Source organism: Lepidochelys kempii, chromosome 1 (assembly GCF_965140265.1).
Source record: "Lepidochelys kempii isolate rLepKem1 chromosome 1, rLepKem1.hap2, whole genome shotgun sequence".
In the NCBI taxonomy this organism is placed as follows: Eukaryota; Metazoa; Chordata; order Testudines; family Cheloniidae; genus Lepidochelys; species Lepidochelys kempii.
The window spans coordinates 230,990,005-231,017,920 of NC_133256.1; the positions used below are offsets into that span (position 1 = coordinate 230,990,005).

Here is a 27,916-nt window from a genome sequence, read left to right on the forward strand (position 1 = left end):
ACAGAGCCTGTGCAGGGAAAGCAGACGGGGCGGTGCTCAAGGACTGGAGTCAATTATTATGTGGCTCAGCAATTTATCACATCACCAGCACACAGAGATTCTCTATGATAAAACATTGCTAATTAACTGCAATCTCCTGGATGTAATGTGCCATAAAAATTCAAGATATTATCAATATTTGGATTATTTTTAATATTAATACTCTGTCCATCAAAATACCTAAATAAAATTGAGTTTTCTTTACTATAAAATAATTTATAAAAACTAAAATTAAACTGAATAGTAAATTCATGTACCTGATTATATACTAACAGGATCAAGAGCGGAGAGGGACTGAACTTGCAGAACTCCATTTATTAGAAGAGAACTTTTTAAGTGCAAGGCAATGGAAAGCAGATTATAGAGCACATGCTAAGGTAAACTTGCTTTCCAAAATATCCACATAGTATTCTAGAGGTTTGACAAAGAAGAGACTTTTAAATAATCTTGTGCTTCTCTCTTCTATTACAAGATCATTCCTGTATTTTCTAGTGCTTTGTTCATTCTAGTTTTAAATGAAAAACACTACATTAATCAAAAAACTTTTAAGGAGTTTGGACAGTGGGTAATATCTGCTCAGGTGAGACAGGGATGACGAAAGTCAGGATTTTGAGGTATATTGGCATAATTATAGGCAGGAAACAGCATAACACCTGAGTTATGTACTACTGCCGGATAAAAACTACATTAAAATGCAGTTTAGGCTGAGAGTATATATCAGTAATTTAGGGTAAATTACATTACAAAGATGTTACAAATATCCCTCAGATAAGCATTGTATAACCTGGAAATTCAGAGTTAATGTTTCAGTTTAAGTCTAATGTGTTAAGGGGTGGAAATACAAAGTTAAAGAATCCAAACAGTTCCATCCTATAGGACATCATGCAATGCCCAGATGATTATTGTCACGTTGTTTGCATATTTATGTTTCCAGATTAGGTTAAACTGAATTTTAAAGATGCATTAGATTTTTTCCTTCCCCCTCCCATCCCTTTCTGCCGGATAGAGTTAAGGTTGTTGTGTGCGCTAACTGTGCAATTTTGGGTCTTGCCATCTTTGGGGTGGTTGTTTTTTCTTTAACAAAATGGCTTTTTTACTGAAGGCAACCTGTTGCTTTAGTACCTCTAAGAACAATAGATGTTACCAATCATTATGAAGGAGGGCAATTCTTTGTGGAATTCTCCTAAGATTATTCTTCAGCCTGTGCTGAAGGAGTAACTTTCAGTTATGAAAAATGGTGATAAAATGTGACCATTAATCTTTAAAAAATCATTAAAATGTCACGTATGCCCACAGTTTCAGTTAGTTTTTAACTTTATAGGAAGTGTGAAGAATTTGCTTTATTCTGTTATGAAGAATATTCAGACCAAAGAAAAATCAAATGCTAAATGCTAAATTTCTGAAAGATCCCATTTTTAATTAATTTTAACTTGTAAACAAATTAATGGATTTACTTGTAAATTTTCAGAAAATTCATTCAATACTCAAAGAAAAAGTGTTTTAATTTTGGAGAGGATATGCTCTCTTTGTTACACATAATAAAAAGTTTGAATCCCTGCTTTAAGAGCAAAATTTAGCTCAAGCATTCTACGGAGCCAGAGCTGGCTCCTCTATAATACCTGGCTCCATTTAGTGTTCTCAATCCTCATACTTTATGATCGATCACATTTATTCAAAATTTTAAAAATAATGGAATTATTTTGTGATTCGATGCTGTTGTTAATATTTAACACTTACTAAATTTACAGATGGGATTTTCAAAAGTGCTCAGGATTGGCTCATATTTGTTCCCTCTAAAGTCAGCGGGAATTTGACCATTGACTTTTGTGGAAGTACAGCTGTGCCAATGCTTAGTGCTTTTAAAAACTCCATTTTAAGTCCTTAAGGTACTTAACAAATATTGTGTGTTGTGATGATTAATTAGATAATGAGACAGGTTTTATTATGGTCCTTATTTTACAGATGTGGAAACTGAGATAGAGATGTTGAGGTCACAGAGTGAACCAAGACTGAAGGTCACACAACGAGTGACGGATGAAACCGGGTTTAGGACTCAGGCTCTATCTACACTTGGGATTGGAGATGTCATTGCTAGCTCAAGGAGACATACTTGCACTAGTTGCTGTTGAGCTAGTGTGCTGAAAATAGTAGTGTAGCTGCAGTATCATGGCCAGAATATTGGGCTAGCTGCCCAAGTATGTAACCATGTGGTCAGAATGGGTTTGTATTCAGGAAGACTAGCTTCTCCTGCTGCTACTGCAACTATGGTACAACTTTTGTGCACTAGCTCTATGAGAATGAGCACAAGTATCCCTCTTTCAGCTACAAGTATAGACATCTCCTTAGTTGTGTGTTTATCACTAGACCACACACGTCTCTCTCAAAATCCTCTTACTCATGTATTGTAATTATGAAGTTTTGAGGTGTTTGTACCTAAAACTTTTGGATTTACTTTTCTTTTTTCTTTTAAAAAAATCTCTTTAGTGGGAGCATTACATGCAATGTGATGGGAGTCCTGACCCAACTGTGCCCCAAGAAATTAATACTTTCATGAGCTTGTGGCAAGAAAATAAAAATGAGGATATTGAGTTTGTGATCGAGAAAGGAAACCAAGTGCTAAATGTAAGTGTTACAATGATATTCTTAAGGTTTTTGGTTTCATAGTGGGAGCCGTGTTAGTCTGTATCAGGAAAAAGAACGAGGAGTACTTGTGGCACCTTAGAGACTAACAAATTTATTTGTTATTTATTTATTTATGCCCAAATAAATTTGTTAGTCTCTAAGGTGCCACAAGTACTCCTCGTTCTTTTTAAGGTTCTTAGTTACCAATAGCTTACAAACCGCAAAATGATAGTGTATGCCCCTTTGTTTGGTTGTTTGACTGTAATTGGTCATCACCCAAATCATCAGCAATTTTTGTGTGTTGGTCTTCCTCTGATATGCTGTCTTTACTTTCCTTCATTATACATTTTTTATTAGGAAACAAGGAACATAAGACCATTGGTTCAAAAACTCTAGCATCCTGCCTTTCAGGAGTTCATATATATAATGCTTGTAGAGATGGATCCAATAAAAATTCTGGATCCATACACTCTGCCAAATTGACGAAAGTTTCATCAAGCTCCACATCTGAACTTTGCTGCTCATGCCGTATGTAGAAGCTTCAATGGAAAGGAGCCTCCGTTCTTACCATTCATCTAGTCAATCTAATATTGTTTTACATGGTATTAGCAATTCAAATTCCTTCTTAACCTTTGGAACAAACTGCTTACACTCAGAAGCATGTGATCATCTAGACCTTCATTATATCCACTCACAGTATTTGCCTTTAGGGCTTGTCTATATTACCCGCTGGATCGATAAATCGATCCAGCGGGTAATATAGACAAGCCCTCTAGTCTAGATGCAATAAATCAACTGCCAAGCGCTCTCCCGTCGACTCCGGTACTCCACTGGAGTGAGAGGTGCCGGCAGAGCTGACGGGGGAGTGTCAGCAGTTGACTCACCACAGTGAAGACACCGCGGTGAGTAGATCTAAGTACGTCAACTTCAGCTACTTTATTCATGTCGCTGAAGTTGCGTAACTTAGATCCATTTTCCCCCCTTCCTGCCCCCTTGGGTATACCAGACCTTAGTGTGGTCAGATTGAGCTAGTATAGGACTATATGCCATACCAGAAGTTCTCTGATGGCCCCTTCATTTTCTAGAGAGTTTAAGCTTTCATTTAAAAAATTACAAATTTTCTAGCCCTGTGGTAGCAAAGAAAACTGTCCAGAAAGTGGAGCCGATATGGTGTTATCATACTACATATACAGATTGACTTCCTGAAATGATTGTTCTAAAAGAAGCAAGAACTTCTGTATTTATGTCAATGACCAGTTCATGCTGAAGACATGATGACACTCTGAATGCTAACATTTCACCATTTACTGCTGATCATTTTAGCAGGATCATTCAGCTACTTTGGTATTATGAATGTAGTTTGAAATGGGTGGACTTGAGCTCACCACTTTTTTACTTTTGTTTTGATTCCTGGACTCCCAACTTCCTTCAGCAATGCATCTTTTAGCTAGCCTGTTGCATTTCAGGATTGGTTTCTGAAGCACTGATACTAGAAGTTTGAATATACAGCAATAGAAAGTGTGGTCTGCAGGCTCTACTGCAGTTACTGACATCTTCTGGTAATCTTAAATTACTGTGGTTATGTGTTAAATAGATTTGTTAATATTTCCCCAAAGTAGTGACAATTCTGTAGAAAGAATGAATAACTGATTGACGCAGATGATCATAATAGTACAGACAATGGGATCTAGATGCTTCTCCCCCTGTGTGCATGTAATTTCCGTTGACATTAATGGGTGTAATTTACAGATAGGGAGAGAAGAATATGAAAGATCATATAAACGAGATTTAAATTAGTTTACAGTAAACATCACACTAACAAAAAGAATGTTAATGGATGACTTTGCTAATACAGCAATATCTAATAAACATTTGACATTTAATCTCAGGCAAGCATTGTAGACATCAGGATGGGATGAGTGTTAGTTTGTTAGATGTGCCAAATATCATCATCTTATTGCAAGCAACTTTGTGATTGGAGCATTTATCCAAATCTCGAATTTTGGTTTATCTTGTAGATTAAAAATTTTGTTGACATATTTGTTCCTATTAGGAACAAATTTTTGAAATTCAAATTTGAGATTGTTATTAGCGGAAGAGAACTTTCTCCAGAATTAAGGCTACAAAAATAGCTTTCCATTAAAATCCTGATTTTGACCAACCTCCTCCCCACACCACAGACTTTGTCAAAACACGGTATGCTTGAAATTTCTCATGTGTGTTCTTCTGTGAGAGGAGAATTTTCATTTGAATAGTCTAGAGGGGAAATGGATAAATCATTCTTGAGATATGACAGTTTAAATTAGGGGAGAATTCAGATTATAATGGACATCAGTAGGTGCTCATTATAGTTAAGGTGACAAAATATATTTGATTATCAGCAAATGGCAGTCAATAAAGCACATTCAGTCCACAAGAACAAGGAAAATTCATCTGAAGAAGCCTTAAAACTGTCAATGTTCTTCTGACGGCTGGAGTTGCATGGCATCATACTCTCACACATTCAAAACTTTCACTTACAAAAATAGCATAATTTACAAAATCAGCACCAACATCACTAATATAAAAATCTGTTTTTGGCATGGTGAGATCTCTGATGTGAAAACAGGGAACTTGGAGTATATCCCAGTATTCTATTTCCAGGACACTAAGCAAATACATTTTACTTTGAGTCTCCTCTGGCCTGAGGTGTAAGAGTTTTGGTTCAGGTTCAAAGCATAGATCTCCAAAATAGAATTAGAGAACTTCCAGAGAAAGATATTGCTTAAATTCATGGCTAGTCACTCCAGTAGACTTAATCAATTAGTGGAGTTGTCCTGCCAGCATCCACACATATAAAATTAAGTCTGGAATTGCTGAGACTCAGACCAGGAACTTTGTTGTCTGTAGACAGCACTGCTTTATGAGCCAACAGGAAGCCACTTATTAGCTGTGTAGCACTTGTTTTCGATCCTACTGGTTGTCCCTGTCATAGCTGTGACGCATTTAGAAAATAATAAATATTTTTTTACGAAAACCTGGAACAAACAGACCAAATAAACAGAAATATAACTCTGTCCTGAAATTTTTCTTGCTCAAGTCAGTCCTGCACTGAATGTGGGAGGGATCCTGTGAAAAAAATAGTGTGTGATGACATAATTAAAGACTGTATCATCATATGTATGTACAAAGGGGCTAAATTAAGGTTGCACAAGCATTTCCTAATTTTGAAACCTTAATAATGTCTTTTCACATAGTTTTTAGTTGTATAATAGAGAATTCCTGTAACCAATATTTGTATATATGCAAAAGAAGCAAGTTCAGCTCATATTTTAACAGAGAACAGGATACCTTATATATGATATCTGAAATCAGAAGAAAAGAAATCATTCTCCCATCCTACACCCCCAAAAAAGGAAATTAAACTGCTATGATTTGATCGTAAAACTAATGTGAAAAGTTTAATGTCTTTTAGTTAATTGAGAAGTTGTATTTTCTGTTATTGGACACACCGCCAAATGAGCTAAAGGAAAAGGTCATCATTCAATACCAGGAATCAATTCTGGAATTGCAGAGTCTTCTTCATCAGAAATACAATGAAGCAACAGAACGCCTACTTAAAGTAAGTAAACTTTGTATTTTAGTTGTTAGTCTTCAAATGTTATTCATGAACTATCAAGGGCAATGGGAAAGTAACAGTTTTGTACATTAGGTTAATTTGCAAAAGTGACTTTTTTTACACTGTGATACAGACTACTGTGTAAACTTCTACAGCTCAAACATAATCATGTACTGGACTGATGTTTCTGAGGACCTCTCCTTCACAGTATTTGAGGTTAGAATTTTTAAATTAACCTAAGGAAGTTCAATTCAGTGGGAACTGGGTATTTCAGTGTGATTTGACACTAAGGGAATTAAGAGGTCTTTGAAAATCCTGGCCTTAACTGTCACCATGATTTAAATTAACAGTAACCATTGATTACACAAATATTTAGTGATTAAATGCAAAATATTAAGTTTTTAAAATAATCTTTGGCAGATAAACTTTTACACAAGTTTGTGTGACAGACTTTTTAAATTGAGATTTTTATCTGAATTGAAGAATATACATAAGATTAATATACATATAGGAAAAACACTGTATATATGAAATGGTGATCTACTTTGCATGCTAATTTAAACAGTTGATTCTGTAGTGGATTATGTATGTTTAGCAAGAGGATGGTGGTAGGAAAACAAATGTAGAGAGGAGAAAGAATAAGAAAAAGTGGAAGGAAGTGGTTGTATGTTTGCAACAAATTGTTAGGTAAATAGGAAATTGACTATTTAATAGGCTATGAGCTGGAATCAAGCCTCATGAATTCAGTCTTAGACATCAAATATGTTGATACTGAACCAATTTTATTTAATTCTCTTGCTCTGGCTGTGACTCAAAGTTCTTTTAACCATTCTGAGTAACTTAGACATATGCAACCTGATCCAAAACCCTATGTAAAGTAAGCAAATGTAAATCTTTTTGGCCCTTCAGGTAGACAATGTCAACAAGTTTTGTTTTCTTTTTAATATTTATATATTGATAAAATGTGCCCAGGACTGTGAAATGGGCGCATATTATCCAACAATACTCTCATTCTGCTCACATTGAATAGTGTTTTACTTCATGAGTAGTTCCGTGGAGGTTACTGCGCAAGGGACTATTCAGCTTAAGTAAGGGTGGGACTATCAGGCCCTACATTTGGTAATGCCTCATTGGGTGAATTTATGCTGATGTGGGAACTTAGTTAGAATTGAAAACTTACAGGAGTACAAAATGCAAAGCAACCTTGGCCCTTTTGCAAATATATAATATTTTGTGTTACTGAATCTATGATGTTAACTTATGTCTTAACAAATAAATGCAATGTGACCCAGCTGTAATTGCTGTAGTGTATTCTTTTTTCTGTGTTGTGTGTTTTTTGCTTTATTAAATTTTATGGAGTTAAAAGTAACTTTAAAGTTTTTATTAAACTTTTAAAAGTTTTTTTCAGAAGGCCAATTCTCCTGAAGTAAAGATAATTTAAGACACAGGACTTTGGACTCTGTTATATGGCAAACTAGATTCTACTTTTATTTCTTTCAGTCAGATAGCAAGAAATCAAATGAGTAAATCTGTAATTTAGCACAGTATGTAAAATCCAATTTAATACATTGCATTGGAGAAAATCAACCTGACTACATTTACCGAGGACATCATGCATTACATTCATGAAGCAACATTAACAAGTTAGCTGTGACTCAGTGATAGTCTGGTTTAACTATTCAAGTACTGAAATAAACAGATTTAACCTAGTAAAGGTTTTATTTTGAGCAAGGAAAACACACTACTTAAAATTACTGATATTAGAACGAGTGAATAATTCACAACGAATACTTTTATTTGACTAATTTTACCTTTTTTATTTTTTTGTTTTGTGCATTGTGAACAAACATAATTAATCAACACAGGGTGAACTGTAATTTTTATAATCAGCTATGCAATTAGAAATTCCCTTTGAGTTAATATGAAGTATTCAATCTAAAATTTCATTTTCAAAAGTATCGTCGCTAGTCACATTCATTTCACCGCTGAAATGTTTCAGGAAAGAGACCACAAAAATGTTGCAGGCTTGCTCAAATCAAAATTCACTTTCAGATTCAAAGAAATATTTTTTCCATTATTGCTCAGCTCTGCTAACAAATTAGATTAATGATAAGAAATCATTTATTTACCATTGGTAGTTTTACATTAAATATGAAACATCTACCAATCTGGCATAGGAACTGCAGATTATTTAGAGTCAGCTATTAGTTTCAGTGTCAGGGTTCAGAAGTTCAAGCTCAGCTATGGAACCTAGGTATTCTTCTTCAAGTGATTGCTTAGATCGATTCCAATTAGGTGTGCACAGTCGTCTGAAAGTTTTTCCCCTAGCAGCACTCATTGGGTCAGCTGTGGACCCCCCTGGAGTGGCGCCTCCATGGCATTCAATATATGACCCTGCCGACCCAGCGCCTCCTCAGTTCCTTCTTACCACCTGTGACAGTCATTAGAACTGTGGTGACTTGCTTAGCAAGCTCTCCTCGTTTTCCCTAGTCTTTCAGTTTAGTGTAGTTCAGAGTTATTCCTAGTCTAGTTAAGTTTAGTTTTAAGTGGTTTTCTGTTGTTACAGCAGATAGCTATTGGGAGTGGAGGGTTTCCCATTCACCCTGACGGCATTCCACCTTGGGGACTTGAGGTATGCCTAAATCCCAAGGGTTCAAACCCTGCAAGTCTTGCAACAAAGTGTGTGGGGGAAGCACAGCAAGCGGACAAGTGCAGGATTTGTAAAGGGTTTCACCCCAGAACAAAAAAGGAGCGGGACTTTCACCTCAAGCAGCTTCTTCTGGAGGTGGCATTTAGACTGCAACCCACATCAGTACAGCAAGACGTGGCACCAAGCTCATCGATGTACAGTGCCCCGGCAGCAGTGGTAGAAGCGGCACCACAGAAGGACTCTGGAAGAGACTCATGGCACCACCACTCCCTGGCACCGAAACTGACGAGATCAACCCGGCACCGGTCCCATTCCCTGGCGCCAAAGCAGCACCAGAAGCAGGGGAGGAGTGGATCTCTGACTCCGAGACCCACCCCTTCGGAGCCGGCCAATAGGGCGCATCCCATGGAAGAGCACCCAGTGCCAAAAACTTTGGAGATGGCACCGTTGACTTCAGCCCCGCAAGGGGGACCATCGAATCCAGTGCCGTTGGACTCCCTGAGCCAGGTCACTGAGGAGATGGAACTACCATCCACCCCGGACAACATGTGGCACAGTCTCGAGGCAAACCGGCAATGCTTTGTCCATCAAGGTCTGCAGGGATGGGGTAGAGATAATTCTGGTGGCACCAGAGTGGCCTCGACAACACTGGTATACCACGCTGCTGGAACTATGGGTGGACACCCCGATCATGTTGCCTCTCCTCCCCGACCTGGTCACTCAGGACCATGGTCATCTTCATCACCCCGACCTGTAGTTCCTCCACCTCATGGCCTGGAAGCTTCATGGCTAAACTCCATGGAGCTTCTGTGCTCGGAACAGGTAAGGGAGGTCCTACTCAGCAGCAGGAAGCCCTCTGCTAGAGCCACATATCTGGCAAAGTGGAAAAGATTTACTTGTTGGTGTGACCAGCATCATACACCCCCTCTTCAGGCACCTATGCCTCTCATCTTAGTGTACCTTCTGCACCTGAAACAGTAAGGCCTGGCAGCGTCATCCATAAAGATACCTCGCTGCTATCTCGGCTTTCCACCCGGGAGTGTCTGGATGCTACATCTTTGCCAACCCTACGGTTGGTCAGTTCCTCAAGGGTCTGGAATGGCTTCATCCCCAGATTAGACAGCCTGTTCCCGCGTGAGACCTTAACCTGGTCCTCTCCAGGCTAATGGGGCCCCCATCTGAACCACTGGTGACTTGCTCCCTTCTCTATCTGTCGTGGAAGGTAGCCTTTCTGGTCACCATTACATCAGCAAGGAGGGTGTCTGAGTTAAAGGCCCTTACCCCTGACCCACCCTATATGGTTTTCCACAGGGATATGGTGCAACTCTGTCGTCACCCAGCCTGTCTTCCTATAGTTGTGTCACACTTCCACACTAGTCAAGACATTTTCCTGCCTGTTTTTTTATCCTAAGCCTCATGCCAGTAGCTGTGAGCAGAGGCTCCACTCCCTGGATGTTCAGTGGGCACTAGCCTTCCACATCGAGCACACTAAGCTGTTCAGGCAGTTGAACCAGTTTTTTGTAGCAGTGGCAGACTGGATAAAAGGACTCCGGGTCTCATCTCAAAGGATGTCTTTCTGGATCAGGTCATGCATCTGCATGTGCTATGAGTTGGCCGAAATACCAGCCCCGGCTCTTGCAGCACACTCCACAAGGGCTCAGGCCTCATCAGCGGTGTTCCTGGCCCAGGTCCTGATACAAGCAATCTGCAGGGCAGCAACTTGGTCCTCGGTGCACACGTTCAACTCTCATTACACCATCGTCCAGCATGCCACAGATGATGCAGCTTTTGGCAGAGCGGCGCTCCAATCAGCAATTCCATAACTCCGACCCCACCGCCTAGTAAGGCTTTGGAGTCGCCTAATTGGAATCGATATGAGCAATCACTCAAAGAAGAAAAATGGTTACTCACCTTCTTGTAACTATTCTTCGAGATGTGTTGCTCTTGTTCATTCCAAACCCACCAGCCTTTCCCTCTATTGGAGTAACTGGCAAGAAGGAACTGAGGAGGCTCCGGGTCAGCAGGGTCATATATTGAGTGCCATGGGGGCGCCACTTCAGGGGGTTCCACAGTCGACTCGACAGTTGCTGCTAGGAGAAAAACTTTCTGACAACTGTGCACGTGGCATGCACATACCTCCCACAAAATAAACTCCTGTTTGCCTTGCTGATCTAAGTAGTTCCATTGACTTCAATGACACTACTCATCTGAGAAAAAGATTTCACTTTCAAGATTTTGTTACTTGGTATCATAAAGATCCAGTTCTGTTTTCCCTCTGGTCTGGTCATTGGTACTGGCAGGGATTGGTAGGCGTCACCCAAAGGTGTCTGGATTCTCTAGTTCAAATAGCTTTATGATGCTGCAGGGTATTTCTGTCTCATACTGAATTATTGAGAAAGGAATTTTTAGTGAACACAGTTGAAGTTATATTAAGCCTTGCCTTTTTAAGTTTGCCTAACACGTATGCCAAACTATTTTCCACATTCAGCTATCATTTGTGTAAGGTGAACTCTCACCACAATTCTCTAACATCAATTAAACACATTAAAATCTATCAAATACATTATGAGGCTAATATTAATATTTATTACATTAATAAGTAGGGATTAAACTCAATGTTGATTTCATGGTCTTCAGTTTCCACATCTTCTCTGGGACTCATCTTTATAGCCTCTCTGGTAGTTCCTTTAAAGATGTCAGTTGAAAAAATTATATTCTTCATAGCTATTTTTCTGCTTACATTTCTGTCCCTGTCCATTGCGCTGGAATAAGGGTGAAGACTGTGGCTGTTCTCCCCACTCCATTTTCAGTTTGACATGGACATCAATGGTCTCTGCATCAGAAGTATAGTATGCAAGTGCCCGCACTTCATTACTTTTTGAGTATGGCTTTGTAGACCAGAATCCATTTGCTGTGTGTGTTAGCCTAAAGCCTGGTATCTCGATGAACAAATAATACTTCGTATCATCCCTTAAGTTGTCAAGTAAACTCAAAAAGCTCCTCTTATAATCTTTCATCATCAGGATTATGTCTGTTCTGAGCAAGACGCATTTGTCTCAGCTGCTCATAGAAGGTTTTGCTTCTGATACGCTCTCATTTTTTCCCCTATAATATTTGTTGCCCTGCTAAGCTCCTCTTCCAGCCCCATTACCTTTCACTTATATATTTTGCTAATGGTTAACTGGAGATGAAGCTGTTTCTGAACTGATATTAATTAATAACCTGAAGAAGAGCTCTGTGTAAGCTCGAAAGCTTGTCTTTGTTGTCAACAGAAGTTGGTCTTTGTCTCTCTACTATCCTGGGACCAACACGGCTACAACACTGCAAACAACAATGGAAGATTTTAATTTTTGCACAACGTTATATATATTTTGAGCTTGGTTTCCTTTCACAGTGGTTCTGAGCATCTGTAGTGGTTTTATTTACTCATTGACCAAGTCTGTCTGGGTAATGAGTTGTGTATTCTTAATCTGCAACACCTCTAGCTGCTTGACTTAACTTTCTACAGTTTCTGTTTGCTTATTTCAGTCAGTAATCTGCTTCTTCTGCCATTTTAATACCTGATTTTCAAACCTGACTGAGTATTTGTTTACTTTGAACTGGTTATAATGCTTGTCCTTATCTCTGGAAATTCTGTTCTTTCATACCTTACAAATTCCTCTCACTGCTCTTTCTTCCTGGACACACGCAGGGAACTTCTAAATACGGATGATCTAGTTTCAGAAAGCACTCTCCAAACTTAACCAATTATTACTACGCCCTTGGCACAGTCTTCCTACAAATGAACAAGCTGTTCATACAAACAGGGACATTTGTGTCTAACAATAAGTCACACCTAGATTTACTGTTTTATAGAATCTTGTAGCTTATCTTGAATTATAAAAGGTCACCACTTTATACTATGCCACAATGAGATACACAGACTTTTGTAGGAGCTAGAGGTTACTTGAAAGTTGAGTTATGCAAAGTCTTAAACTTTTAGTAATTAGTAATTTTAGTAATTAGTTATTATAAAGCTGATTCTCCTCCAGTAAACCCCCCCTCCCCCATTAATTAGTACTGTTTAGCCAAAATAATTCAAGGCCAAGGAGTAAGAGCACTGTATACGGTAAACTAGACTCTGGTCATCATTACTGCCATCGAAACAGCAAGAAATCAGAGGAGCAAATGTAAAATACAGTTTAGTGTATAAAAACAGTTCCATACATTTCATTGAGAAAATCAGCCAGATATCATTTACTGGAATTGTCACACTGTGCGTTCAATTAAAAAGTCAGTTGTGATTATTGGTAATTTGGTTTAATAATTTGAAGTTAACAGACTTAAAAGTTTCTGTTAACCAACTAAACAAACTTAAATGGTTAAAAAAAAATACTTAAAATGAATCAAATTTGTTAACCAGTATTTTCTTTATAGTTATTATATGAAATTTAATGAATGTCTGTCACTTTGCAATAAGAACAACAGAGGGTGTAGTGTCAGGTTTCATCGCCAGTGACAGCGGTCAGAAGTTGTCTAAATTTCTCATTTGGAGATCAGATGTGGAAGCTATGTATTTTAATACAGGCAAGTATACTACTTAAAATGAGCGTGAGGATGCAAATACTTAGTCTGTCTTAAGATTCAGCATTTGATGGATGTTGGTTGTCAGGATTCTGTGGTAAAAGATGTAGATGATTTGTATATATACAGGGAGCTGTTAACTTGTTTACTCCTTTGAACCTCAGTTTGGTTCTCTGCCAGGGTCTGGTCCCTGCTGCCATTTGGTCCAATGGTACCAACAGGAATAACTGAATTTACAAAACTGTCTGTATAATCTTCTCTAAATTCAGATATGGCTTTCTCTAACACTGTAGTAGGGTATTTCTGCCTGGCACTGGTCTACTGAACTAGCAATTCCCAGCCTGATGGGAGTTGCTCTTATGAAAGAACTTCTCAGTTCCCATCTTGGTATCCCTCATGTTACTTTCTCTCTACATGTTGCTCCTTTTGTATCTGAACACAGAATGAATGAAGACAGAACACTTCCTTGTTAGTATAGTGGTCATCTTTCAGGTTACAGTTAGCTCTTCCTTTGATCTTCAACCTACAATCTTAATGGCCACAGGTCAGCTTTCACCTTATCCTTGCACTGTCTGAATATACTTATCAAAATGTGCTGCTTCTTTCTATTTCGCGCTGATATTTTAATATTTGTATATTCTGTGATGAACCGTATCTTTAAAAATTGTAGATTTTTATTATGTGTTTGTTTCTGTGAGCGACTGGATGCACAGTAGCTCTTAACAAACAGCCTTGTTATCCTGTTACTGGTTGTAAGGGTGTAATAGAATTTTGTCTTGCTCTGATATAACTTTATGAAAAGGGGTTTTCAAAAAAATAGCTGCCTCTGACATTCTTGGGAGTACGTCTGCCTTACTCCCACTTCTTGTCCTTGGTGGAGAAAGCAGATTTGTAAGCTAACACAGCTGAAGTCAAATTAACCTATCGCTTACCAGTTTGTCCCAGTGTCTCTTTACATTTTATAACTTTGGAGAATCTTCAATAAGTATAAAATGCTAGCTCTAAGGTTACTTAAATAGATTTGAAGGAAGGGGATCATTACACATAGGATGTTTTATGCATAAGCAGCAGTATAGAAAAATATGTGACGATATCTATGCGAGAAGCTGCCAAAAAGGAGGACATATTGGCGTCAAAATATACACTCCTCAGTTTTGAGAAGTTGTTGTTAGTAATGATGTGAAGTGCAGCCAAATACCACAATAATGGGTGCCTTATAGATACTGGATTACTATTATTTGATTTATGTAATTCTGATAGGTGTGCACAAGACTTTATCACAGCTCAAGTGTACCAGATAAAAGAGCAAAAAACAACGAGGAGTCCTTGTGGCACCTTAGAAACTAACAAATTTATTTGGGCATAAGCTTTCGTGGGCTAGAACCCACTGACTACCTGGAATTTACAGGCTAAAGGCATTGAGTGGCTGTAATACAATGCCATGCACCTAAACTAAGGATAATGTGTGGCCGTTATAACTAGAGTGTATCACAGAACAAGTGGGTTTTCTGGGCCTTTTTACAGGAGTGCAAGAACTGACCATTATAGTGGCAAGTCCCCACTTAGCAAGAACAAGGGGAAGACTCTGTCTTTCTAGGGCAGATAAGAAATATGTCATAAATGTGATCAGTTAATTCACTGAAGTAAGTTATACAGTAATCAATAACTTTTTAACATTTAAGCTAGTGATCACACTGAAGAAAGTTTTATAGTTTTAAATTTTGTATAGGCCGTTACAAATTATCACATGTAGATTTTACTTAATTCAGATGTTATCCTAAGAATTTATAATATTTGCTCAACTTTTTAATCATTCTGAGTGCAAAGACAATAGCAGTTCTGTCATCAGGTTCAAGTACATCAACTCCATCCTAGTTTAATTTAGAGTAATATGCTGATTTGTTTTTTGTAGAAGGCTAATACTTACGCAGATTCTGACAGTGGAAATATGGAGGTGGCCATAAAAGATAAAAATATCACTTTCTGTATCTGGGGAAACCTCAAGAAGAATCCAAGGTACAGTACAAAAGTGACCTTATTTCAAATTAGCTCTATCTTTGTACGTCTCTATGGAATAAAGACTCAGGGCCAGTTTCTGACAACCCTTATTCATGTTGAGTAGCACTTTATTCCACAAGTGGCCCTTATCTGCCTGGAAGGAGTGGGGAGTGTGCCAGACACTGGAACTGTGGAAGACAGCTGTAAGACTGCCTTCTGAGGACTCCCTTGCAAGCCCTAGCGTAGGGGGTCTGCTGGGGGTAGGATGGCTATGTTGGGGCAGGGCTGCAGCACTCTGGAGTGTTAGGACAGCACTGCAGCCTATAGGGCAGCCTAGGGAGGCTTCTGTAACTTATGCCCCCTAGGGCTGTTGACATTATTCTGTGTGCAGCAAAGGAGTCTTGAATCAGGAGAGCATAAAAGTGGCTTGATGTTACATTAGCATCCTTCGATTGGGCACAGAATGTGCTGCACCTTTTAAAGCACAGCTCAGAATCTCACCCAGTGTTCCTAAGCAAAACATCAAGGCTTATGGGTGGAAGATTTTATAATTCTAGCCAATATCTTCTTGTATTAAAATGGGCAGAAGGAGAGTTCTCATTTGAACAGGTCTCTGTCTGCTTGGTCAGAAATGGGACCTCCAGTCATACTATGGCAGGCCAAAGATCCATGGGGAAAAAAGGCCCAAGTTCTTGGGTACCTGATTTGACACAGAATTGATCTCCTTCTGTATGCCTTCTAGCCCATTTCCTACAGTGGCACAGAGGTGATGTGCTTGTTCTCCTAGCTTGGCTCCCTTTACCTTAAGTGCCACCTCAGCTTGTTTGTGCTAACTGTGGAGAGGGACTTAATACAGACAGCAGCTGCAGTAATCTATGCAGAAATGTGCCTAATAAATTAGCCCAATTTACCTATGCGGATGCTATATAGAACAACTGACTCCCCTCCCTCCCCCCTCTGCCTGGCCATAATCCTTAACTGCATGCAGAGCTTAATTCCTTTAATTCTGTTATAGCTATCTTGGAGGGGCTTGTGGCAGCTCTCAGTGCTGGGTGAGCATTTGATGACCCTCTAACTCATTTCTCCAGTTTTGTTCCCCAGACTGTGGCATATGGTAAAAGGTAAAATAGGTGCCTGTATTACTGTGATTAATGTTCTGGAATATTGAAGTGTGATGTAAAAATAAATTATACTGACTTTACTAGAGAATTCTTTTGTTTTAATTCTCTGTTCACAGATTCAAAAATCATATGTTTAGTGATGCAGAAAATGGATTTGACCTTCCAAAGACAGTGGCCACAAGTGATGTTGCTGTCCGCATCTTGCACACTCATTATGATCATATTTCCCCACTACAATGCATTCCTAAATTGCATTTAAAAGTGCAAGCCCCAGAAAGCAAACAAGAATTAACTGTGCTTTATGATATGAAAGAAGAAAAAGAAGGGGAACAAAAGAGTGGAGAAGATAGCGACTTGGTAATTGAAAAGGAATCTGATGGAAGAAAGGTAAGAAAGATGTAAAAAGTACAGCATGGACAGTGCTGTCAGTTAATGCCCAGCTGCATAGTATTACATCTTAACAAATCTTTACATGTCTCCCTTGTGCCTTAAAAAACAAAAAAAGTCCTTAAAATGTTCATTCTCCTTCTAAAAGAATTCCTCCTTTTTGGAGAAGGTCTTGCAGTTGAGTTCCTTATAACTAGTAATGGGCCTACCTCAAAAGTACTAGAGGTTCAGTATGGATAAACCCTAAAAAGGTAAGGGAGGAAATCCTGAGATCTTAACTCAAGTTTTATCCAGGTGAAGTTCTTCTTGAAGTTAACGGGAGTTTTCTTTGAGGAGGACAAAGTAAGAACTAAATATCTCAAGACTTGTCCTATAGTGAATTTTTAAAACACTTTTAAACTGTAGTATCTAAGCACTTAGATACAAAAACTAAAACCAGATAGAACCAAATTCTGTTATTTGCACCATATAGAATTTAGCTCCATAGGTGACAAAGCTATCCATAAGCACTGTTGCCACCACCAACTAAACAAAAAACAAGACCAAACTAAATCAGCTACATGCCATATCACATAAAATGTACGTCATGCCCTGAAGGTTACCCAAGCTCAGGCAGGCCACCAAAACTAGAACATGCCAAAGCTAGTGATTCTCAACTGGAGAATGCTCTGGGGCAGTCCTGCAGAATTCAAATCAAGGACCTGACAGCAAGAGCATCTCAGTCAATCTTAACTGCTGTAGCAGGATGTAGGGTGAGATACAAAAACACGGAACCTTTTGAGCCAATTCCACAAAGACTTTTGGGTAACTAGTCTTCTGCCCACTCCAGTGGCATGGGTTGTTCCTTGCAACTACCCAAAGTATCCTAAACCTTCTCCCTTCCTTGCAGTCACACCCTTCCCTGTAGTCCTTCTCATTTCTGGTTATCTTCTCAACCACCTACCTTTTGAGATTGGTTGGGTTTACCAAGACTGGCAAGCTCTGAAGCTGCACAAGGTGTGAGATGAACAAATTGCAATCTTACAAATTTGGGGGCTATGTAGCTGCACCATCCATTGTAGACCACAAGCGAGGGAAAGGCCAAATTCTTAGGAATTTGAAGTGACCATCCTCAGCTTAGGGCACAGCACACAGATTGCCACACTGGCTGGACTGCCATGAATCTTGAGAGATAGGGGAAGGAGAAAAGAAAGAACAGCAATTGGAGAGTAGAAATGACTGTTTTGATGGAACGTTGTAGTAGGAATCAAGATCTGTGACTGGTGTGGATCAGGGCATGGATAATACCAGATAAAATTGTAAGACATCACTGTAAGAGGGTCATTCAAAAATGTTAATAAGTATTAGAATGAACTGATTCTGTTTACAGAAAATTCAGTGTCCCACAAACCACACACAAGAGTCCAACAGTGTCAGGACAGTCTGAAGGGGTGCAAAGTAGGTTTTAGAATGGAATGGGTCTTTACTCTGGTGTTGTGGCTGTTTAGTCCCTGTATATTGATGGTTTTGCCACTAGAGGGCTGTCAAAATACCATCTCTGTTAATCTGAATCTCTTCCAAGTAATATCCCAAAGGAATACAATGGCTTTTTTACTCTTAGTAGCTTCTATGGCCTGTAGGTTAACAGGCAGTTCTAAATTACTCTTATTCTGCTGCCCAACTTTCTAGATAAATAATTGTAAACTACCATTTTGACATCTTATTGTCATATATTTACAGCAGTGGTTCCTGGCCTTGTTGTGTCTCCCTCCACCACGTTTGCTGCAAAGCAGTGCCTGAGGCAGGTCATCCCCACTCCCTGCTTCCTTTACATAGGATTGCCAATTTTGGTTGGACGTATTCCTGGAGGTTTCATCACATGATATAATCTTTAATTAAAGATTAATATTTAATTCCTGGAGAGTACAGGACAATCCTGGAGGGTTGGCAACCCTGCTTTTACACCATGACACATCTCACCTGTCTTATTGCCTTTCTCATATATTTTTCTGGCTTTTGCTTTTCATTCCTCATTAAGCTCCCTATCTTGTTCTTTCTCCCACTCTTCTCCTCTCTCTTCCAAGTCTTGTTCCCTCTCCAGCAGTCCTCACTCTTTTCCTGTTCCCACCTCAGGGATCCGCTTCTCTCAACCCATGTCGCTCACCTAGGATATCTCTTATAGTTCTGTTTACCCTGAGATTTTCCCTTCCCCCAATTTTTTTCTCTAGTTCTGTCCTTCTTTCTGTTGCTACATGGTCTCTCTCTGTTCCCCTGCAGGGCAGGCATTTCATACAAGTCTGTAGGCTGCTGCCTCTTGCCACAATTCCATCACACAGTGTGTACGGAGAAGCACTTTAATCCACCTAGCGGAGGGGAAACAAATATGCAATGAGTGCCTGGCTACTTTCCCCATTGCTATGCTTCCCAGAAGTCTGCCACAACAGGGGTGAGGGCACATCTAGGATGGAAATCCAAAACTTAAATAACTTTGTTAAAAGGGGAAACAATGAAAGGAATGAAAAGTCTCATAGCATAGGTACAAACAAAAGTCATAATATCTGAGTTCTATGTTTGTTTCTATTACAGTTCCTATCTCTGGCCCTGCATTAGCTTTCTCATCAGAAAAATGAGGCTAGTAATACGTACTTCACATAGTGCTGTGAGGCTGAATTCATTAATATTTGAAAAGTGCTTTGGGATTTTTGGAGGGAAGCTGCTATAGAAATATTACATGTGTTCTCTCTATTTATATATTAATATGTAAAGCTGATTACCTGACTTAGACAAAATCCAGACTGCCTGATTTTTGTACCAAAATCTGGTTTTGTCAGCTAGCAAATTAAAGTGTCATAATGATGCATTCTGGATATTCCTACCCTACAGCCCCATTCCTCCAGTAAGCTTCATGCACATCTCATTGCATGATGAGGACCTTACTCCTTCTCCCGAGGTTCTCATTTTCACAGAGAAGCTACACTATTTTTAATTGTGCCTGTCTCACTGTAATCTAAAAACACGATATTTTACTTTTTAAATAGAGTGCCATCTCTTTCAAAGACAGCATTAAAATTGATCCTGATGAAAATGAGAAGCTAGAAGAGGAATCTGATAAGAAATCAGAAAATGTTAGCACCATTTCAGGAGGTACTCAGATTTTACATGGAGTATTGCAGAATTATATAAACGTCTGATTTTACTCTAGGCAAACACTGGAGCATACAAAGCTAGTGTATATAATGTAGCCCCAACACCTACATGGACAGAACAAAGATGACTTAGATATTGCTCTCATTTTATATATTTATAAAATGTAATACATTACAGGTGTCTTGAGGTTCCAGCGAGGTATCTGTCTTGGCTGAATAAGGTTCTTCCCTTGTTTTTGAGTTAGGCTAAGATTGTCAGTTAACGAAGCTTATGGATAACTGGGAGCCCAGCAATAGTTCCTTACTTAAGCACATGCTTAAGTAAGGTGCTTAAATGCTTAGCTGAATCAGGGCCATAATCCCAGGAAAGAGACCAGTGCTAGTTGTAATCTTCTTTCTCATATAAATCAGCCATCAGTTTCTCCAACACTTCTAGATCCTTTAGTTTAGTAAAATCATTGATTTATTTTTTTACACTTTCTTCTAAAACAAGATGACTCTGTGTTGTGCAGCATTGATTATCTGAGCTATAGAGCCTTTTAAAAGAACTTTCCAGTGGGTGCTGCCCCAGCAACCAAACTGTCAGGTTCACAGCTATGGACCACAAAGGTAGGTATTTCCCTTGGGATTTTTCCAAGGCGTGGATTTTAGACATTAAGCACCTTTAAAAATCCCAGCCTTAATATTAACTAAGACCTGTGCCCAGAAATGGCATAATTATTTTAATTTTTTAAGGTCTTCTTTCTTTTTTTTAGTGTGAAAATGTATGTAAAGAGCAAAGTGTCTTCTCTATCTTGAATATATTTTTACAAGTGTTAAAAAAGATCTCAGTGGTTTAGCTTGGGAGAACAAGTATTTAGTTTTGTTTAGAAGAAGTTTAAATATTTTTTTTATTTAAAAAAAAAGGAAAGCCAAAGTTGTAGTTAATAGTACAGTGGATTTACTACATAGATTAGTATACTATACTATTAATAAGTATACAGAGAGCTAAAATTGTAGTATGCACACAGTATACTACAAAAACTATATATAAAATATGTGAGCATATATAGTATTCATATAAAACTAGCAACCCTTTCCCATCCCACTCTAAAAAGACCTGGAAACACATTACACTGGATATTTTTAGTTTGTTGAGATTACCTCATTTTTAAAAAAATACAGTCTTTTATTTAGCAAGTTTTATAATACAGTTATTTTATCTTGTGTTATTGAACAGAGTTTAAGTGGATCCTCATAATAAATTGTCTTCCTTATACTAACATATTTTTCATGCATTTTTGAACATTGCTAGTGACCATCCAGCCACCTACATGATATTATTACAGGGTGAAAATCCTGTATTATTTTCTTTAAGTGCTTAGAACTTTTAAAAAACATTCACCATTGGAAAGTCTCTTACGAATTTTGGTAAGGAATTTCCTCTAATCCACCATTGCGGATTCTCTAAGGAATTTTGTTCCACAGATTGATCACCCTCCATCCCTTACTAGGTTAAGTATCTTCCTTTTCTAACTTCAGTTTGTGACCCCATGTCTGCCTTACATGCACTTTCCAAAACCCCTGTAGGATCTTATATAACATGGGGGCCAAGTTCTTCCTGTTAGTTATAACCAGTGCAACCTCACTGACTCCAGACCAGATTCTTGCAATGGAGTTTCACAACAGTAAATGACATTTATTGAGGTTGCACAAATTATAACTAAGACCCTGATTCTGTAGGTGAATCTGCTTGAGCAGACCCATGAAGTCACTTACAGAATCAGGCCCTAGTAGTAGGAGAAATGCACCCTTCTCTTTAAAATCTCAGTACTAAAAACATGAGAAGACGGTGCAATCATTAGGTATGGATTAGTAAATCCCGTGGTGGTCATAGGTCTATGCAGCTACAGAGTGCCTTGGTTACAAAGAACAGGAGTACTTGTGCCACCAAGTGCCCATAGCTAGCACATCAGCCACATGCCTAATTATAATTGGGGGCCCTACAGTTCTTAATTTAAGGCCCCACAAAACCTAGGTCCAGCCCTGAATAAGCCTTCTATTCATTTTTGTTGTCCATCTAGTTTTATCCATTCCAATGAATCCTTTAAAAAAATCTGTAGACCACCAGTAGGTGGCGCTGAGATGTTGCAGAGTAGAAAGCCATTTTAAGTACATTTAGACGCTGTATGCGCAAAAAGCATTTGGGATTTGAAATCTTGGTACTTTATTCAGACATTGAATTAATACATGATATTTGGTTGTTATTTAGTGCAGGTTGCACCACTGCAGGTGGCCACTGATGAAAAAGAAGAAGAGATAATTGGCGAAAATATAGTTGATTTGCACCAGTTCACACCAGTGGGTGGAGTGTACCTTATTGATGCACTGAAGCTCCCACCTCAAGCCAAACAAATCAACGGCTGGATCATGGTGGAAGTAGGTCAAGCTCTGAAGCAAAATTGCACCCAATGAATCTCTTTTAGTTCTGATCACCCTGGAAAGAGTTGCCACAGTTCTGGAGATTGTCAATAGAGAGTTCACACTGTATAAACAAACAGTTCTATCTTTTGAGTTTCTGTGCACTGAGATTAAAAGCCGAGTTTTCAAATCATGCTCCTCCGCTGCACCTGCAAACTTTCTTATATACCTGTGGCATCCATATAATGGGGGTGTGTGCATTCAGACAGGTATTCACACAGTCAGTTCTGTTAAATGGAGGTAGCACAAACATCTGAAATCACTGCCTTTGAAAATTCTCCTAAAGATGTTGGTTAAAGGAAAAGGAAGTCCTTGCTTCATTTTATAAACAGAAGGATGGGTTAAAGCCTATGACTGTGATAATGGAGCTTTGAGTTTCGTTCCAGGCTCCGCTGCAGACTTTATGGTTCTTAAGCAGTATGCCTCAGTTTCCCCAATTGTAAAATTTAAGATCACATTTACCTGCATCACAGGATTTTTGCAATGCTGATCTCATTAATAGACATAATTTACATAAACTGCTTTTAGCTCAAGTAAATATGGTCATTGGCGGACTGAGAGACATAACTCCCCATCCCTAACCCAGCACCTTCATGTAGAGCTGCAATACAGCCCCAGTGCAGGCAGTACTTGAATATCAGACATATGGGCTGGAGTAATAGCTGCCGCTCCTCTCTGTGGCTGTACAGTGTTTGTAGTGTTTGAGAGCCTGAGATGGAAGATGCAGAAGAAGCAAAGTGTAATTTTCAAAGTTTCACAGATGTGTAGAATTATCAAATGATATATAAAGTTTTTAGCTCTTTAGATTGTATTTTAGTGAACTCTGCAGAGGACCAAAGTGGATTACAAAATTTAGTAGTCTATTGCTTTTTCTCATGACATTTTATCTTTTCTTCACCTTTCCATCAAAGTTACTTGATGTAGGATTGGAGACATATCCCTATCCTCCAGAATCAGAAGAAACTGAAGATGCCACATATCCATGTATAGGGGTGACTCTTAGACTTCTTGACAGTGTGATATTTTTTGAGGAGCCTGTGGTTGCCAGATGGGATTCTGCAGGTACAGTCAGTCTTCAGCCAGCTGTTACACACAAATGCTAAATCCAAAAACCTCTCAAGTTCAAGTCCCAGAATTCAGATCTGGATTTTAATTTTTCCAAAGTTCCTGGAGTATTTGGAACTCAGACTTTGGCAAGTCCCATTATAGAGATGAGATCCAGTTCAGATCCAGAGTTTGGATGGGCCCTTCGCTGTTCATCATCATTGATTTTTGAAAGCTTAACATTCAATTGGTGCATAATTTCGGTTAGACACAAGATCTTGTTGCTCCCTTATTCAAACAGTCTTCTGTAAATTATTTAGAAGTAAGGAAAATGTTGTATAGTGTTTCAGTCCTCATTCAAGTGATATGTCTTGGCAATTGGCTCCATTAAAAAAAATCTTTCTAAAAGAGCGATAGGCTATTATCTCTGCTTTACTGTTTGGATTTACATGGTTTAGCTCCCATATAGTGTAAATATTAGAGCAAGGCAGAGAAAGTTATTTCATTTTGTGAAAGATTTCAATATTTCAGTATTTAATTTCATTCTGATTAGGAACAAAAGCCCAAAATTTCAAAATTCTCTGTGAAAGGGCATTGAATCCTAACTCTGAGACAGTCTTCTTGGAATGCTGTCCTAGCGCTGCAGATCCTGGCGTCCCTGGGTGCCAGACCCTGGAAGTCCTGGTTTCAGAATTTACCTTGTTTCTGGAGAAACTTAATCAAAATTGAACTGCGTCTGAAGAATGTTTTGATTTCAATAAATCAGTAAATTCCCATGAAAAAATGTTTTGACCAAAGTTTCCTGGTCAGTTTTAGTAAATATGTTCTTCTTCCAATTCTTGCTAATGTCCATTCCATGTTAGGTGTGTGTGCTGGCAGCCCTCCCCCCACCTTCAGTTCCTTCTTACTGCCAGTGATGGTGGCGGAAGATCCTCTTGCTTCGACAAGCAGTTGTACCCGTGGTGCTTTTCTACTCTGCCGCTGATAGTAACAGCTCATTCAACAAGAGCACAGACATCGTCAGCAGCATTCCTGGCTCACATTCTGATCCAGGACATCTGCAGGATCGCAAACGTAGTCATCTGTCCATGCCTTCACCACCCAGCAGGCCTGAGATGACGCTGGCTTCGGGAGAGCGTTTTTGTAATCCGTGCATCCAAGAATCCTGGTCTACCTCCAGAGGCACTGTTTGTGAGTCACCTAATATGGAATGGACATGAGCAATCACTCGAAGAAAAAAAAATGGTTACTTACCTCTCATAACTGTTGTTCTTTGAGATGTGTGGCTCTTGTCCATTCCATGACTCACCCTCCTGACCCTCTGTCGGAGTTCCAGCAAGGAGAAACTGAAGGAGGGGGGAGAGACAATGGCACCTCTTAAACCGGCATATACCCACTCCACTCCAGAGGGTGCCAGAGCTGGCCCTATGGATACCACTGGGGAAAATTTTCTGGCACTGGTGCATGGGGCAAATACAAACCTAACGTGGAAAGGACATGAGCAACACATCTCAAAGAACAACAGTTACGAGAGATAACTAACCGTTTTTTTCCTCAATGTGCAAACAACCAAATTACAATAGCTGGCTTGAATAGAACTAACTTACCATCAATAGTGCTGCAGTTCCTCTGTGCCATTTATTTTAGTCTCAACAGTGTAACAGTACACCATTGATGGTTATAAGAAAAATTATAGCTAGAAAATTTAATTACAGTATATAAATAGATCTTGAGCCAAATTCTACTTTCAAATCATATATATTTAAAAGGCCAAATACTGTTCTCACACCAGTGTTAATCCAAAGTAACCCGACTGGATGTCAGTAAAGTTATTCCAGATCTACATTAAAGTGGAATTTGACACTTCATGTATTAAAGTTTGAGAGTAGTATTTATTATAAATGAGCTCCCAGACTGTTAGCTGCACCATCATCCGTGTTTTCATTTATCATTTTTAGGCTAGGGAGAAATTTTGATACCAATTGTAAGACTATCTTTCTCTTAACATCTATTGTCTGTATTACATGCCTAAGATTCTCCAGAGCTCAGCATACCACTTGACCCAAGTTCAGAATTGTGCTAACACCATCAAAAGCAGCAGCTCTAACAATTTTTTCCTTTTTTTTTTTTATGTATATAATGTAGGCAAACAATGGAGAACTGATGGTATCAGTGACATAAAGTACAAAATGAAAGAGAAACAAATCTCTTTTGAGATGGATGCTTTTTATACAATCACACTGCTTCAGGATGCTCACCTCAATATGCCATATCAGTCATGGGAACTGAGACCTAATGGCACAGATGAATTACTTTTCACTGTTGTTACAGCTTTTGCAGAAGTTCAAATGCAGATTAAGGTACAGTAAATCTCTTGATACATGCAACTCAACTACAGACCCTTATGGTTATTTATCAGAGCTAATTTTTGAGTCAGGCTGCCCTAGTAAGGATGAAAGCGTGAGGATAATTGTGTGTTGACCCCACCCCCTCATCATGGAATTGGGAAGGTGCAGGGTAGGGAATAGAACTGGTGCTTTAGCCTAGGTTTTTGCCCAGAAGGGCCAGCAGGCAGCATACTGCTAACAGAGTTCTAATTAATGTATTTTGAAAGCTGCAGCTCCCCCCCATCCCATGTTAAATTCAGGACCATCATACAAAGCACAGCTCACCACAAATTACCCCTCTTTCCCCCTCTAGTTTATGAGTCTTAAAAGGTAGCTCTTCAATTTTAATGCTACTTGCTTGGTGTAAAATCTCCTCCTCTGATTTACATACACAAATCTACCATCTAGTTACCCTCAAAATCTGACAGGTAACTGCCAGCTGAATTAAGAGCCACTATGGTGGCACTACTTATCCTAAACTCTCTAGGCTGAGAACACTCTAGAGGCAGGGGTGAACAGAGCAGATGAGGTGCTGGGCAATAGCAGACATGCATCCTTCCCAGTGCAGACAGACACCCATTTGAAGTTTTGGTCCTGGCAGCTATTGGTTGGTAGTGCTGGGGATATGGGGTGCAGGTGAATGTGTATGCATCAGAGGTATTTATAAAGTAGACATGAGAAAAAAGTAAATTATTTTTAAAAGGCCTGAAGTACAGAATATCAGTAAAAATGGTTTTTATTGCTTCATGCAACAGGGTAATCAGTGTATGCTGTCTTCAATAACTGTGGATGGGAGTGAAAAACTTTCCCACTTGACAGGAAAATGGACATCTCCAATTGACCTGACCATTGCTTTGAAAAAGGCTGGAGTGAACATTTTCCCATCAGACTACTCTTACAAGTACGTCTGCGTGAACAAGAAGGTGAGACAGCTATGACCTACTTTTTTTTTTTTTTAAAAAAATCCAATTTTCTACCTGTAGACAACATTTTTTGGCACAAAGGTGGATCTACGCCATACAGAACCCTCAGGTACCTGGGTGAGACAGCTGCAGAGCTACCCAAAGGAGCAGGAACCAGAATCTGGCCCACTATCTTTTGCCCAGAGCTTGCCTTCAATGTGGTAGTCTAGCATAAAGTGGTGTGATTTGTTGGATCCGTGGTTTCTGATTTGTACCCTTTATGTTACAGACTCCACTAGCAGAAGACACAACTTACCAACAGATGGCGCTGGTTGCATCTTCTTTTGCTTTCAGTTGGAGCAAGTGGAATCTGGCATCTGGTCAAGATCAAGTAGTTTTTAAGGTTGCTTTTTTAGACTTAGTCCAAAATAATGTAATATATGACTAGATAAGCAACACTGAACTACAGCTAGGTCATGTTTCTGAAATGAAGAGCTTTCTCTAAGGCCTGGCCCCTGGTGAACTCACCGATACCTTTGCTAAGTAACAGTCCTTTGGCTATTGAGATTGCATCTTTTGGGGTCTTCAGTTACTCTGCTTAACAGTTCTATATGCCAGGTGACCTATAAGCTTGGTTATGAAAGTTTAGCACAGTCCAGGGCTACCTGGTCTCTCCAGCTCTATCGCTGGGTACAAAAAGGATTTTCATTCAAAGGTAGGCTGAGGCAGAGTCCTCCATTACCCATTAGATATGTGATGATTTTATTAGTTGGCCAGCTGTAACCTGAGCTCGCCTTCCCTTCAGAGCAGCCCACAGTGCTCCTCTTTTGCAGACAGACCTCAGGTGTCAGTTTTAACATCCACTTCTTTCAAGGCATAGAGAAGGGAGATTCTTCCTCACTTATTTTCTGTTCCCTGGTAGGACAGAGAGGAGCTCTTTTGGCAGGTAGGTAGAGTAGATTCAGTTGCAGCCTCTGACTGCAGGTAAGATAATTAACCCCTTGCTATTATAGGTCATAC

At 39.1% G+C, this 27,916-nt stretch overlaps 1 protein-coding gene across 5 annotated transcripts in view; it reads left to right on the top strand.

Moving 5' to 3' along the window:
- The window catches only part of DNAI7 (dynein axonemal intermediate chain 7), a 41,630-nt gene that overhangs the window by 11,611 nt on the left and 2,103 nt on the right, over nucleotides 1-27,916 (top strand). For 3 of the 5 annotated variants that reach the window (XM_073317836.1, XM_073317826.1, XM_073317845.1), the window contains 11 exons: nucleotides 315-416; nucleotides 2,524-2,661; nucleotides 6,116-6,262; nucleotides 15,385-15,488; nucleotides 16,708-16,978; nucleotides 19,996-20,101; nucleotides 22,355-22,521; nucleotides 23,475-23,625; nucleotides 25,753-25,967; nucleotides 26,750-26,917; nucleotides 27,186-27,299. In XM_073317836.1, the coding sequence (XP_073173937.1) occupies nucleotides 315-416; nucleotides 2,524-2,661; nucleotides 6,116-6,262; nucleotides 15,385-15,488; nucleotides 16,708-16,978; nucleotides 19,996-20,101; nucleotides 22,355-22,521; nucleotides 23,475-23,625; nucleotides 25,753-25,967; nucleotides 26,750-26,917; nucleotides 27,186-27,299 (1,683 nt within the window). The remainder of the gene's footprint in view (nucleotides 1-314; nucleotides 417-2,523; nucleotides 2,662-6,115; nucleotides 6,263-15,384; nucleotides 15,489-16,707; nucleotides 16,979-19,995; nucleotides 20,102-22,354; nucleotides 22,522-23,474; nucleotides 23,626-25,752; nucleotides 25,968-26,749; nucleotides 26,918-27,185; nucleotides 27,300-27,916) is intronic. The other 2 variants (XM_073317854.1, XM_073317864.1) reach the window with 2 other exon arrangements.